The sequence below is a fragment of the Mustela putorius genome, unplaced genomic scaffold, assembly GCF_011764305.1.
Source record: "Mustela putorius furo isolate JIRA1106 unplaced genomic scaffold, ASM1176430v1.1 tig00000224_pilon_pilon_pilon, whole genome shotgun sequence".
Taxonomy (NCBI): domain Eukaryota; kingdom Metazoa; phylum Chordata; class Mammalia; order Carnivora; family Mustelidae; genus Mustela; species Mustela putorius.
In genome coordinates, this window is record NW_025421321.1 from 30,126,639 (window position 1) to 30,142,422 (window position 15,784).

At 36.3% G+C, this 15,784-nt stretch overlaps 1 protein-coding gene across 4 annotated transcripts in view; it reads right to left on the minus strand.

The window, feature by feature from the left end:
- The window catches only part of USP34 (ubiquitin specific peptidase 34), a 247,719-nt gene that overhangs the window by 15,984 nt on the left and 215,951 nt on the right, over positions 1–15,784 (minus strand). For all 4 annotated transcript variants that reach the window (XM_045077883.1, XM_045077882.1, XM_045077881.1 and 1 more), the window contains 7 exons: positions 15,624–15,728; positions 13,637–13,784; positions 8,118–8,752; positions 5,744–5,901; positions 2,994–3,072; positions 1,168–1,294; positions 416–523 (listed from right to left, as the gene is read on the minus strand). In XM_045077883.1, the coding sequence (XP_044933818.1) occupies positions 416–523; positions 1,168–1,294; positions 2,994–3,072; positions 5,744–5,901; positions 8,118–8,752; positions 13,637–13,784; positions 15,624–15,728 (1,360 nt within the window). The remainder of the gene's footprint in view (positions 1–415; positions 524–1,167; positions 1,295–2,993; positions 3,073–5,743; positions 5,902–8,117; positions 8,753–13,636; positions 13,785–15,623; positions 15,729–15,784) is intronic.

Here is a 15,784-nt window from a genome sequence, read left to right on the forward strand (position 1 = left end):
TCAATAAAAAAGTAAAATATTTGGGAGTCTAAGAACAAGTACTGCAAGTATCTTCAGGTAAAGAACAGGTAGTAAAATAATCTCTCCAACCCTTTACAGTATCAGCTCTCCTTTGCAAAACATCTGCATGATCCTACCTCACTTACCTAGGACCAGAAGATTTCAGAGCTGGAAGAGATCTAGAAATAACCTAAGGTCAAAGAGCCCAGATATGTTACATGACATACCTGTGATCATATAACTAATTACTGGCATGTTGAAAATATAACTAGATTTTCTAGAACCTGTGAGTTACACATGGAAAGTACAAATGTCTTCCAAACCATGCAGAACTAATACCACATCCTACAAAGAATACTCCACAAAAATCTTCATCCATTAGGTTTTTACACAGATATATTTCCAAGTAACTTACCTATACAGGCATTTCTAAGTTCTGGAGGACTATAGGAATTAAGAAGAGTTAACAGTTTATGGGCAAATTCAATTCGCTCCTGCCACTGAATTAATGCTTGTTTCACATCTGCAAATACAAAAGCATACATAATACGCCATTTGAGTTCAAACTTCTTCACAATTATTTTCTATTTTTATCTACAGAATGCCAACACCAAGAAAATCAAATTAATGACATGAACATCTTTGGTGAAAGCTAAGTGGTCATTTTCATGAGACAGGTACTACTGTGAAAAACCTACTGGACTTCTTAAAACATATTATCTGAGGGATGAACATGTCCATTTTCTAGAAATGTATGTGAAGTTCAGAGTTCACATGTAATTTTACAGGGACACAAGAGATAGGTTTTATAGTTATTTCTCTTGAAACTAAAAATGACCTAACCTAAGCCATGGAGGTTTCCAGTTGGAGAACCTTTACAAAATACTCATTTTGTTACAGTGCTTTAAAATGTTTTCTAGTCTCTTAAATCTTAACACTTACAGGATGCTTGCCTATTTTTCAGGCAGGCATAAGAGATTAAACCAGAGCACTTCAGCCTAATACCAGGTCATGATGAACATGTCCTTATGGTTAGTCAGCATCAGCCCCACCTTCTGTACATAAACCGGAGATGAAGACAAATTCTCTGAAGGCTGTGGTCTGAAATCCTTATTTTGCTCTTTAAATGTTGAAAGTAACAAAAATAAGAAGTAGGAATGACCAAACCTTTTCTCTGAAGATACGGGCGTGTAGACTTCAAAACCGAAAGGAATATTGACAGAAGTTCTACTAAGTCTCCAGTCACATGGCAAGCTGTAGCTTCATGGTACATCATGTGCAGTGTGTTGAAAGACTACAAGTGATTTAAAAAAATGGAAAACTTCATTTCATTTTTACTTTGTTGAGCCACAATATGATAGTATTCATCTTTTACAACAGATGTGTGTCCACATGTGCACAGAACAAATGTATTTGCTTTCTCCTACCTAAAAGTCAAATTCTCCCAACTCCGCTCCCCCTGCCCTTTAAAAAAAAAAAAAAGATTTATTTATTTATTTATTTGACAGAGAGCACAAGTAGGGAGAGAAGCAGGCAGAGAGAGAGGAGGAAGCAGGCTCCCTGCTGAGCATAGAGCCCCATGTGGGGCTTGATGCGGGGCTCCATCCCAGCACCCTGGGATCATGACCTGAGCCACCCAGGCGCCCCTGTCAGCTCTTTAAAATACAAAATAGTGCTCACCTTCACAGCTAATATTTTATGCATACATTTCGGCCTGAAGGAATAATCTATTTAATCAGTTTGTTTGTTTTTGGTTATTGTTTGCTCTAAGCCTTAGAAATTACAAAGCAGCAGGCAACAAGACTGGGCAGAATGGGTAACTGCTTTAACTAACTTTCCAGGTCTTTGGAAGAAAGACAACGGTGAAATAGCTGTCAACAGTTAACTCTGAATAAGGAAAAAGAGCTCCAAAAGAAGAATTCCTTTAATCATATTGGCTTGTTAAATCTTTTAATTCAAAATCCTTAGTTTTTTTCCTACTTCATTCTACACAAAGGGTTTTTCCTAATCCTCTTGAATCAGTTCCTTATAATCTATATTCTATCCACAATTCAAAGTTCAAAATCCACAGTCTAGAATCGGTGGCAGCAAATAATCTGAACAATGTACTTGTACGGCATTTAACCTATAAACTGTGAGGATAGGAAACAGGTCTGTCTTATTCACTGCTGTATCCCCAGTGCCTAGTACAATGCCTAGCATAGAGTAGATATTCAAGTGTCTGTTTAATGAAACAATGAAATTCTCACTACTTTTCATATACTTTCCATTGTAGCCAAATAGAAATACTTTGCATTTTTCAAATACGACAATACTTTCTTGCCTCTGCTGACCATGTCATTTACCTAAATGCTCTCCCACTTATCTTTACAAGTCCAAATTCTTCGAAGTACCATTTTAAACATGTTGTACTCCTATTCTATAGTATCATTAACTAAAGAAAACTATCCTACCTCTTACTTCTCATGGTACTTTTGGCATATACTCTTTTCTCTTCTCTCCTTTATTAGACTAAGGGTAAAATGCACCTCTAGGGCTTTAAAGTCATCTCACAGTTTGTGGATGTTCAAGAATTGTGGGAAGAATGAAGAAGTCATTTAAATTACTTGTAACAGACTCAATGGCTTCCTCTCATGATGCTAATCTCAGTCTCTTAACTATCAAATAAGTGAGCTCTTGAGAAATTATGTCAGTGATCATATCATATGAATTTCATCTGTTTCTACCCTTACAAATGGAATGAATAAAAACAGTCTATTTCCAGTGGTTATTCTAAATACAAAAGAAAAGTATGTAATTACTACAGACAAAACAGCAACCTAGAAACTATTAATCATTCTTGGAATATAAATTAGCACTTAATATATAATCAAATCCAGACACCTATATAAAACAGTCTAGCATAAACTCTAAATATCCACACACACAAAAAGTGTGTTGATGAGAACATTAAAATAAACTGTATCTATGGTAAAATGAAGTAAAATATTTACCTCAGTCATCAGGATCAACCCTCGATTAAATACAACAAGAAGTCTATCTTCATCAGATTCTAATAGTATTCTGAAGGCACTAGAAGAATACAAAAAGCCCACGTTGAGAACTCTGAATCAGAATGGAAAACTAGGTGATTAAAAAAAAAGAAAACTATAATTTTGGCTTTTTTCTATCTACAGGAGAGGGAGATTACTCTGTTTCCTAGTAATGTAATAAAAGGAGTTAATATTAAGAAATCCTCTATGTAACATGTAGAAAATCTGCAATTCAATGATGGAAGAGAGGTATCATGGAAATATTTTTAAAGTCTCAATATAAACAATGCTTATTTTTATAATGGGTAGATATTCTAGATTATGTTATGTTCTGGAGAGTAACAAAATACATTTATACTATCCAAGCACTTGTCAGCTGGTTCTTGGGAAGAAAGAGAAACATGAGGGGAAAAACATTAAATACATTTTAGTCTTAAAAATAATTTATGTGATAATTACCAAAAGTAGTTGTACTGCTCTTGTTAACAGACCTAATTTCATTATTAGGTACTGGAAACTGCTGCTGTATATAGTACATACATACAGCATAGCTGGAATCTTTCTACTTCAGTCAGATTATTTTCTTCCCCTTTTTTCTTTCTGTTTTTTTTTTTTTAAGATTATTTATTTATTTATTTGACAGACAGAGATCACAAGTAGGCAGAGAGGCAGGCAGAGAGAGAGAAGAAGCAGGTTCTCTGCTGAGCAGAGAGCCTGATACGAGGCTCAATCCCAGGACCCTGGGATCATGACCTGAGCTGAAAGCAGAGGCTTTAACCCACTGAGCCACCCAGGTGCCCCTCTTCCCCTTTTTTCAAAAAAAGAATTAAGATGAACATTGGGGAGGGTATATACTATGGTGAGAAAAATAAATTTTAAAAAAGAATTAAGAAAGCTCAAAGTCTTTTTTTTTTTTTAAGATTTTATTTATTTGACAGACAGAGATCACAGGTAGGCAGAGAGGCAGGCAGAGAGAGGCAGGCAGAGAGGCAGGCACATTGAGCAGAGAGCCTGATGCAGGGCTCGGACCCTGGGATCATGACCTGAGCCGAAGGCAGAGGCTTTAACCCACTGAGCCACCCAGGCGCCCCCCAACTTTTTTTTTCTTTTGAGAGTAAGCTTTAAGTAGTAAACCTTTCAAACACAAGGTATTCAAAATTAATGCAAAATTTTAGAAGAATTCCTTTAGAGTCCCGGCAAAAGCACAGCTAACTCATTTCATTAATAAAGATTCAAATATGAAAGTTTTCTGAAGAAGATAATCTGAAATAACCCTATCTTGGGTTAAGCAAAAAATACTATTTTCAAGGAAGTACTACCAAAAAATGTGTGCCTAATAAAGAACATTACCTCCAAATCTTAGATGTAATATATAGAAACATTTAAAGAAATTAACCTGGCCTTTATTCCCACAGTTAAAGGGAATTATGTGTAATTTGTTGTAGAGTTCCTTTATAGCAATTCAGTAATTTTTGTAGTTCTGAACAATTATAAAGATGATTTTTTGTTATTCTGGCTAATCCCTACAGTTAAGGTAAATCTGGACTAAACAGAATGAAAAATGCAAGTTTCATCCAAAGGTGTTCCTGGAGGCCTCTAGAACTGAGCTGTCAAAGCATAAGACAGGATGAATCACAAGAGAGAGAAGGATTCAAACTTTAGGTATAAGACCACACATGAGGATTCCTTCCAACCATAATTCTATGATACTGATAAAACACATATAAACAATCCAAAATCAAACCTTGAAAACAAAAGCTGTTCAAAAGTAGCTCATTGAGGAAGTGGTGATGCAACATGGGGGCTTAAGTGGGTAGGAGAAGAATCAATGAAACAAGATGGGATTGGGAGGGAGACAAACCATAAGTGACTCTTAATCTCACAAAACAAACTGAGGGTTGCTGGGGGGAGGGGGTTTGGGTGAAGGGGGTGGGATTATGGACATTGGGGACGGTATGTGCTTGGGTGAGTGCTGTGAAGTGTGTAAACCTGGTGATTCACAGAACTGTACCCCTGGGGATAAAAATATATGTTTATAAAAAATAAAAAATTAATAAAAAAAAAGAAAGTCACTTTTTATATAGTTAAAAAAAAAAAAAGTAGCTCATTAATTTTTAAAAGATAAATCCTTCCAAGGTTACTGAATGCAAAAATGCTTCCCTAATCACCTTAAAGAACTGGTAAACTTTTACTTATAAATAATTTAATTATAACCCTTTAAGTGTCAATAAAATGGTCCCCGGGGCGCTTGGGTGGCTCAGTGGGTTAAGCCACTGCCTTCGGCTCGGGTCATGATCTCAGGATTCTGGGATCGAGTCCCACATCAGGCTCTCTGCTCAGCAGAGGCCTGCTTCCCTTCCTCTCTCTCTGCCTGCCTCTCTGCCTACTTGTGATCTCTCTCTGTCAAAAAAAAAAAAAAAAAAAAAAAAAAAAAAAAAAGGTCCCCATTCCCTCACTTGGAAAAAAAAAATTTTTTTTTAAAGATTTCATTTATTTATTTGATGGAGGGAGAAACAGAGATCACAAGTAGGCAGAGAGGCAGGCAGAGAGAGAGGGAAGCAGGATCCCCATCAAGCAGAGAGCCCAATGCGGAGTTTGATCCCAGGACCCTAAGATCATGACCTGAGCCGAAGGCAGAGGCTCAACCCACTGAGCCACCCAGGCGCCCAAACAAAACAATTTAAAAAGAACACCAAAAAATACCTTCTTACCTTATTAAAGTAGTCCAGCAGGAGCGGCCATCTAAGCAACGTAAGTAACAACTTATGGTTGTTTTCTTAAACTGTTTAATATCTTCTAATTCTTCTTCTCTCATATCTGGCCTTTGAGCTATAAACAGCTGCATCAGGTTAAACAGTTCTTCTACTGCCTAAAAAGGGCAAATAAGCATCATGGTGATCTTTTAACCCTGTATTTTTTTTTTTTAAAAAAGATTTTATTTATTTATTTGCACAGAGAGAGAGATCACAAGTAGGCAGAGAGGCAGGCAGAGAGAGAGGAGGAAGCAGGCTCCCCGCTGAGCAGAGAGCCCGATGCAGGGCTTGATCCCAGGATCCTGGGATCATGACCTGAACCACCCAGGCGCCCCTAACCCTGTATTTTAGAATGTTTCCTTCTCATTTCTGAATGGTATGAATACTAGCCAGCTCTTAATATCATACAAATGAAATCAGATTACACTACCACTGAAGAATAGTTATAAAATAGCAATAGATTCTAATTTAAAAATTTAATGTATTATTCACTAAAAGTAAATCATTAACACTTTCAGAAAAAAATTTCTGAAAAAATTTTTAGTCTTAATACTGTTTATTAAAGCACTAGCTTTGTAACCTGAATGGATGTCCAGATATGCTACACCAATCTTTTGCCCATTTCTTTAATGAGAAATCACGACTTTCTCACAAAATTTTACAGCCCTCATTTACATTTCAATCAGTACCATTTCTGAGAAAACCCTTTGTGCCAACATTTAGAACGCGGTTTCTAGACTGATGAATGATTAGTTCAAGTATCTGATAGATGAAATAATATTTAAGTAAAATTGCTAATTGTGGGTTTATAAACTCATTTAGCATGGGCACGTAGGCATACTTATCAATAAACTGAAACCCCCAACTCCATACTTTTCATGGCAAAAACTGATTAAACACCATTTTTATGAAAATCTCTAACAGTTAAGCTCTACAATAAAATATTGTTTTATTGATGTCAGGAAACATTATCAAATAAAGATTCCAAGTCCCCCAACACTCATCAAAGGTATATTTAACCATGGATATCATGTTTAGTAACTAAGTCAAATATTATTTATGTGACTATGATAAAAAAAAAATCCACTAAATCTTGATAAATCCTGTCCTGACTCCTTCAAGGTCAGGGAGACTCTCACATTTGTTACCTTCTGTCTCACAGCCTTGGCTTTGAACTCTTTTGGTACTTAATATACTCACTCTCTTTCCTCTATTTTAGGCATCTGAATTTCCTGGCTGGAAATTAGGTTTTTCTTTCTCCATAAGAACAATTTACTACTTCATATCTGAAGGACAAGAAAGGTCCTTCCTTTCTTAAAAAGAGAAGAGAGTGTGTGCGTGCATAGTGGGAGAATTAGGCTCCCAGCTGAGCAGGAAACCCAATGTGGGACTCGATCTCAGGACCCTGAGATCATGACCTGAGCTGAAGGCAGATGCTTAATGGACTGAGCCACCCAGGTGCCCTGGAAAGGTTCTTTCTTCAATAGGAAAAGTTCTGTGCACAATTCAAGGATACCAATAATTAAAATATTCTTCATCATGTTCATCTGATTAAACTCTTTAAACACTGGATGTCTTGAAAAAGCTCCACTTCTACCACCTCACATTTAGCAAAATACTTCTCACATTTGCAGCTTGTAGCCTCTAAGTTAAAATAGTTCTGCATTTTCCTTTCAACCCCTTTTCTAGATCTATATCCTCTTGGTGTAATCTTCAGTTTACAACAGAAAGTTAAGAAGCAACAGTAAAAAGATAGATCCAGGAATGACAGCCTATGTGAAGGGAAAAAGTTTTACTATGAAATCTACAAACAGTCTGCAAAAAAAAGGAATCAGATTTAGACTGCATGTATTTGGATCCTGATAGACCCCTTATCCATTTCATTCACCTGAATGCAGTGTGAGGAAAAAAGACACTAGGGAATACTATAGCTAAGATAAAAATATTGTCTAGCTCACAGTTTACAACAGCCATGTGGGTCTTAATGATAAATATCTAAACAGTAAATAGTTCCCTAAAATCATACCACAAAGCTGACGTTTTTCATTAGGTACATATAAAAGACATTTACAAAAACACAAATGAAAATAGCTAAGTTCAATTAGAGATAAAATTTCAACACCAACCTAATTATCCGTTATTACTTCAATTTAATAGTAATATAGCATTTTATATATGTAGTCAAGGAAACAAATACACATTGAGTCTTTAAGAAAGAAGAGTTCAAGTTAGACTATATTTCTATATTTTGTTACCACTTCCCACAAGAGGGGGGGAATAGGTTATTTCCAATCAGTTTGAATATATATAGAGAATTATCAACTTTACTCACTCCAGGGTATTGGCTGGCATGTGGTGTAAGATTCTTAAAGGCCCATTGGATGTTCTGATGAGAAGCGAGTTGTCGTGTGAATGCAGGAGACTGTTCACAGCAGAGCCTCAGAATGCCGTAATAGGCTGGCAGCATCCCACGGTTAAAAAGCACCACATCCTGATCATCATGGTCAGCAAGGATGTAATTGAAGGCAATGTTCTTGGTTACCACTGGGTTCTGAACAATAAGGCGGATATTCTCGGGACAGTCAGCACACACATTGTACCAAAATGAAAGCAAAGCCTGTTTATTGTGATTTGTAGCTATTGCTGGCTCAGAAAGTTTAGGCTGGAAAAGGTTCCACAAATCCATGAAATATGTGGAAAACATCAGCTTCTCAGTTTTGGAAATTAAACAGTAAGTCATAAAGCTAAAATAGGGCACTAGCTTTGTAGTGCCATGAACAGCAGCATCAACATAAAGTTTGGCTCTTGAGAGCAAACCAAGGAGCACGTTGTAGACCTGATGTAGGACTACTGTTGTGTCTGGACTGAGTGGAAGGTCACGGGTTGGGATGTGCAAAGACCTTGTTGACCGGAACATCTGGCGGAATGAATTGCTTGGTATAAGGGACACCAGAAGATAAGCTGCAGCTATAAAATGTAAAACAAAACTGTCAGATCCTTACAAGATATAAAACAGCCTGAAGAGCAGTCATTAAACACAAAGCCACTCTTCTCTTTAAAAATTAAAATGAATAAAAATTAAGGGACATAAACATTTCTTAGTATTTCTGCCCTACTACTGGCCCCACAGAAAAATATCAAGGAATGATGAAAACAGACGCCTTCCATTTTGTCATTGCTATTTTTTAAGTGGCAACCATAACTGCATTAATAGAAACAGTTTTAAACTTCTCTGTTAGCTTTCCCCAGATGTAGAATTTTCCGCCTATTTATTTCATCTCTTCTTAGGAAATAATACGGTTTAATAGGAAGAACACGGCGTTTGGAGACAGAAGACCTATCTAAATAAGGCTCTCTAATGTGATAAAATCATTCAATGTATTAGCATCTTTTCTTTTTCCTTACAAAATAAGGGTAAGTTACTTTGTAATAATTTACAGATTAACAGTAAAATATACAGTTACAAAGAAGGAATGAGATCTTCTACTTTAAAGTTCACTGTAACATACAAGATTATATATGTATGTGTCAATTACAGAATATTAACTTTGGAAAAACCTTTAAAATCTTCTAGCTAAATTTGTACTTAAAAATTTTTTCACTTGAGTAGGGTTGACACATCATGTTATATTAGTTTCAGGTGTACAACATGGTGATTCAACTTCTCTATATGTTACGCTGTGCTTACCACAGTGTAGCTACCACTTATCACCACATAATACTATTACAGTATCATTGCTTATATTCCCTATATCTTTTATCCCCATAATTTATTCATTCCATAACTGGTCGCTTCTGGTTGACTTCCAATGCAAAGAAAGCATCCCTTCAACATACCTGGAAAATGTTATTAAGCATACAATTCTGAGAAGAAAATGACTCATTAGTTGAGTTCATTTGTAAAAATGGTGAGTGTGAGTGTATAAGGCACTGAGTAAGGTATTTTAAAAATATTTCATTTAATCCTCACAATCATTCTGGAAATAGGTGATGTTACATTGGAAAACCTGAATCTTGGAGAAACAAAGACCAAACACAGATAAAAGAGGCGGAGCTCAGATTTTGCCCTGGGAAATGATAACGATGATGATGACAATGACAATAATGATAATGACCCAAGAAGAATAACTAACATTTATCAAATGTTTATACTATTTAACACCGTATCTTTGTTTAGCAGGCACTACTTTCATTATTCCCACTTTCACTTGGGCTGAAAACAGTAAGATTACACCCATGTTACACATCTTGAAACCCAGATGAGCTAATGCTCCTAAAATCACCACCACAGAGCCTACTCAAGGCCTCTAAAGCTTTAGTTTAACTCTTTTCAATACACCTACTAATTCTGTCTCCCACTATTCTACTTATAATTTGGTAACTTCCAATGTTCTGTTAAAGAAACTAAAGCTAGGGTTCCTAAAATTAGTTATAAGCTCTTTTACAGATTTTAAAGTAAACTTTGTGCACAATACTCCATTTCTAGATATTTTTTCACCTGTATGTTGCTCTGGTTAGACCCAATTTGGTTTATGTTTCCAATATACCTGGGATGGTATATTGCCATATATAGGTATATATAAGTACACCTGGCAGTTTCCTATTAAAACCTGGCATGTTGGGGTCATTCTGACCAATCTTTGTATAACCTGCTATGAAGAAAAGTAATTTGTAATTAGAAAAAATTTATTCAGTTTAAGTTACATACTTCTATCCCAATATTTTATTAGGAAAAATTTCAAATGCAATGAAAAGTTCAAAGCGCTCTATCCAAAGACCCACTTAAATTCAACAACTAACATTTAATTTTGTTTTATTATATACCAAACCATCTATTTATTTAAGAGCTATCTGCTTCTAAATAAAAAATAAGTTCTGCTTGGGAGATATATACTACTTCCAGGAAGGTCAATATGGAAGAACAGATGATTTTGCTAAAAACTGCTTGCTAACTACAGTACCTTCCATTTAGTTCTATACTACAGAGAACTTAGAACAAATCTACCTCCATTTCTATATGGCAACGGTTCAACTACTTTAAGACACTTATTTCTCCCTTTTTCTTTTTTTCTATAAACATTCTAATTCATTCCTTAAAGTTTTGTAAGATTTAATAGTATTTCTCAGTAGTTCTTCTATACATGTTACTATACTTCTTACTGTTATATTGATTCTATTCAAATATTTGGGCTATTTTTTCAAGTTACATTATGTAGAACATTTTCACATTACCATAGTATACGTATATTACAGGGTAATGCTATTTAAGCATCCATCTATTAGCTGACTTGCTTATACTGGAATTCTTGAAATGATACTACTGAATTTTAATAAGGCAAAGTATTTTGAAAGATCTCAGGTATGTATCATTAAACTGCTCTTCACAGGGTAATATTTACTTATAACTTCACCACAGTGTATGAGAATGCCATTTCCACAGTACTGTCATCAATATTAGATGTAACAGCTGGAAAACTATTTTTGTTGTTGTTGTTCAACACAGATTTTTTTATTGTTTTATGGTCAGAGTCAGGACATGAATGCCAACCAGCATAGGTGTCAACACTCACAAATAACCCATTACTATGGGGTTACATAAACTGGCAGGATAAATAAGCCTCTAAGTATCAATGCCAATCCATGTACCCACCAGGACAAGGTGTTTTTCCCAACTAAACTTTATTTTAGAGTAGGCAGAACAAACACAGTTCCCATACACTCTTCTCCCTCTTCTCCTATTATTAACATCTATTATTACTTAGTACAATTGTTTTAACTAAGGAAACAACACTGACATTACTTTTAACTAAACTCCGTACTTCAGATTTTATTAGTTTTGCCTTAATGTTCTTTGTTTTAATTTAAGATTTTATTTATTTGAGAAACAGAGAGAAGAGAGAGAGCAGGAGTGGAGAGAGGGGCAGAGGTGAGAGGGAGGAGACTCCCCACTGGGCAGGGAGCCCGACGTGAGGCTCAATCTCGACCCCTGGGATCATGATCTGAGCTGAAAGCAGATGCTTAACTGAGCCACCAACATACCCCATTCATGTTCTTTTATTTTGCCTCTAGGAGCCCATCTAGGATATATCACATTTAATCATCATGTCTCCTCCTTAAGCTCCTCTTGGCTGTGACAGTTTCTCAAACTCTCCTTGCATGTGGAAGTTTAAATAAGGAGTACTTGGGTCAGGTATTTTTGAAGAATGTCCCTCAAACTGAGTCTGTCTGATGTTTATACTTTTAGACTCAAATGATGGGTTTTGTAAGGGAGACCATACAGGCAAAGTGCACTTTACATCTTCTTACTATTGATCAGGGTATCATATTACTATTGATCTCACTTTACATATTATTATTGATCAGGGTATCAAGGGTACATGCTATCAACACACATCAGTGATATTAACCATTATAACCTGCCTGAGTTAATGTTTGTCAAAGTGCTTCACTTAAAGTTATGTCACCCACAAACTGTAACAAACTCTTAAACATAGAGAATGAACTGAGAGGATGGTGGAGGGAGGTGGGTGGGGGGTTAGCTATGGGGGATGGGTCTTAAGGAGGGCACGTGGTATGGTCAGCATTGGGTGTTTTATGTGATGAATCAATGAATCATCCTGAAACTAACACTGCACTGTCTATTAACTATAATGTGAACAAAAATTTGAAAGGAAAAAAGTTACATTCCCCATTCCCTACTCCTTGAAGAAGGTTCAGCTATCCCTCCTTGGGGAGGCAGATAGATATACATAAATTATTTAGAATTCTTCTGTATAGGAAGTTTGCCTCTTCTCCATTTATTTATTTAATCATCAATATGGACTCAGGTATTTATTTTATATTTGGGGGTATAATCCAGCACTTTGTTACTTATTTTTTTACTCAAGTTGTTTCAGCTTTAACCATTGGAAATTCTTTCAGTTTGGTTGTGTGTCCCTTTGACAATGCCCCACTATTTTGTTTTTCTTTCTGAGTACTTCTTTCTGGTCCTACAAGATGCTCCAGGCTCATCTTATATATTATCTGCCCAAGACCTAGAATCAGCCATTTCTTCAAAGAGCTATTACTTGTTTTATTGGAGAATGGTCTTTGGAAACATTGATCTGGGCGTATTCGATGTGCATGCTGGTACTGCAATATCCCTGATTCTACACCTTTCACAGTAGCAGCTAGGAAAAACAATTTTAATGATTAAATTTAATGATTAAAGAAATATTAAAGATATAATATTAAAGAAATATTAAATATTATAATATTAAAGAAATATTTAAAATTAACCATTTCAATTTTTGTTTCTTTGAATATTATCAAAGGAGAATATACTGTTAATTTATAAGCAATTTTCTAATCTGTAAAATACCTATTTTTCATATGAGTCCATCTGTCTTCCAAGATCTTTATTTCCTTCCAGCCTGCTTATGTAAAAGTGTTTATCATTTAACTCCCTATCTCATTGCATATTTTCTCTCAGTTTGTTCTATGCCTTTTTATTACTTTCCTCTTAGCCTTAAAGTAACTTTTAAAAGATAGGATTTTCTGATCCTTTACTCTCTTCACTTAATGCTGATCATGCTTTGTAATCTTAATCTATCAAGCAAGGAAATAAAAACGGTGGTGGTGGTGATGTCATCCAAGACAAAACAGTTTCTTATCCTTAAACACCCAAAGCACTGTAAACATTTGTAAAACACTGCCACTTCCAAACACTAATGTAACTTTGGTCTTTAAGAACAATATCTAAGAGCTTTTGTACCATACAACAATGGGCATTATTGTAATCACCTCATAAAACAAAACAAAAAAACAAAACTTGGAACAACAAATGGTTTAAGTTCTGAATATTTGACTTACAAGTCCTGACTCTAGGATAATTATGAGCCAAAAGAAACCTCTCGACCCAGTTTTCCATGTTCTGTAGGACCCAGCTGTGTGCCAGTTTATTTCGGGGTGTCTGTACTGCCAACCAATCCAAACACTGAGAAGGATTGTATTCAATTACCTAAAAATGAAATGGTAAGAACAGAATATAAAATGAACTAATTAAGGAGTTACTTTTTTACTTACTTTTGGTATATGCCATTAAACACTTAAAGCCAGAGTTTTTTGAAAAATAGAGCCTAAGAGAAATTTTGCTTATGTTTTCCTACATTTCTACTTTTTAAAATTTTTAATCAATTTTTTAAAAAGATTTTATTTATTTAATTGACAGACAGAGATCATAAGTAGGCAGAGAGGCAGGCAGAGAGAGAGAGGAAGGGAAGCAGGCTCCCTGCTGAGCAGATAGCCCGATGCGGGGCTCAATCCCAGGACCCTGAGACCATGACCTGAGCCGAAGGCAGAGGCTTAACCCACTGAGCCACCCAGGCACCCCTTAATTAATTTTTTTTAAGACAGGGAGCAGTGAGGGGCAAAAGGACCAGGAGAGAAAGAATCTTAAGCAAACTTCACACTGAGCACAGAGCCTGATGTGGGCTCGATCCTACAGCTGTGATATCATGACCTGAGCTGAAATCAAGAGCTGGATGCTTAACCAACTGAGCCACCCAGGTGCTCCTCTCCATTTTTTAAACTGCATTTACCAACAGGAAATATTAAGAAAAATCTGTCATTAGTTTACAAAATAAAATTTAAAATAGCCAAGGACTTTAACACAGAACTAATAAGAGAACCCACTTACTTTTTGGTTTTATTAAATTTATAAATTTACTTCAAAGTGCTTCTAATCCTCTAAAGTTTCTCATCTTTATTTTTCTTACTGTGTGCCCAATCAATTTATTATCGCACGTGAGAATGAAAAGTAGTAACTGGATGCTGGGGAGATTTTTTTTTTTAAAGATTTATTTATTTGACAGAGACAGAGAGAGAGGGAACATAAGCAGGGGGAGTGGGAGAGGAATCAGGCTTCCTCCTGAGCAGGGAGCCCACTGTTGGGCTCAATTCCATGACCCCGGGATCATTACCTGACCATAAGGCAGATGCTTATGGACTGAGCCACCCAGGTGCCCTGAGGAGATTTTTTTTCATAGGATAAAGAAATCTTAGGAATCCAGATTTGGCTTTCAGGCCAGTTCCATACCCACTCATTTCTGTACTGTCTAGATGGTTTTAGGCTAAAATAGGTGAGTGGTTGTCAAAGATATCACAGGGCCCACAAAGCCTAAAATGCTTGCTAACTGACCAGTTGGAGAAAAAGTCTGCGGACCCCTGGTGTAGAGAGTTTTTCCCAACACTCACTAAAGAGAAACTGTGAACCCAGCAGTTACTCTGAAGGAAAGGACATGGTCGATATTTCCTGTACCATTTCTGTCAACTGCTGAAAACACTCAGCTTGTACTTCTAAAATTGTGTCACTCTTTTTTGAGGGGAAGGGAATGAAAACTCTAGACTGGCCAAAGACCTCTTTATTGACTCACAAGAGTCTTTAAACCTGTGGGAAATAAGACAAGAATTCTTTCTCCCTGCCAAGCCTCCTGACAAAAGCATGTCTTCTTCCCTCACTTGTGACCCACTAAAACCATTTTGGATTGCCCAAGTAAGAAGAAACTGTTACTTAAACTGGTAATGACTTTATTAGAAAAATAAAATTCTTGGGGTGCCTGGGTGGCTCAGTGGGTTAAAGCCTCTGCCTTTGGCTCAGGTCATGATCTCAGGGTCCTGGGATCAAGCCCCGAATCAGGCTCTCTGCTCAGTGGGGAGCCTGCTTCCTCCTCTCTCTCTGCCTGCTTCTCTGCCTATTTGTGATCTCCGTCTGTCAAATAAATAAATAAAATTAAAAAAAAAAAAAAAAAGAAAAAGAAAATTCTCAGAAAAATACGGAAACATCTATTGCAAGACTTACCTCCCAAATCCTCTGCAGAATGTAGGATGCAAAGGGAGGCATTCCTGGAGGTCCACCAGCAAACTCCATTAGCATAGTCAACAATTTAAAGAAAGGATTGGCTGCCTGTAAGACACATGCATAACTGTGTATTTCAATGTACTTGAACCCACCTGTTTCAG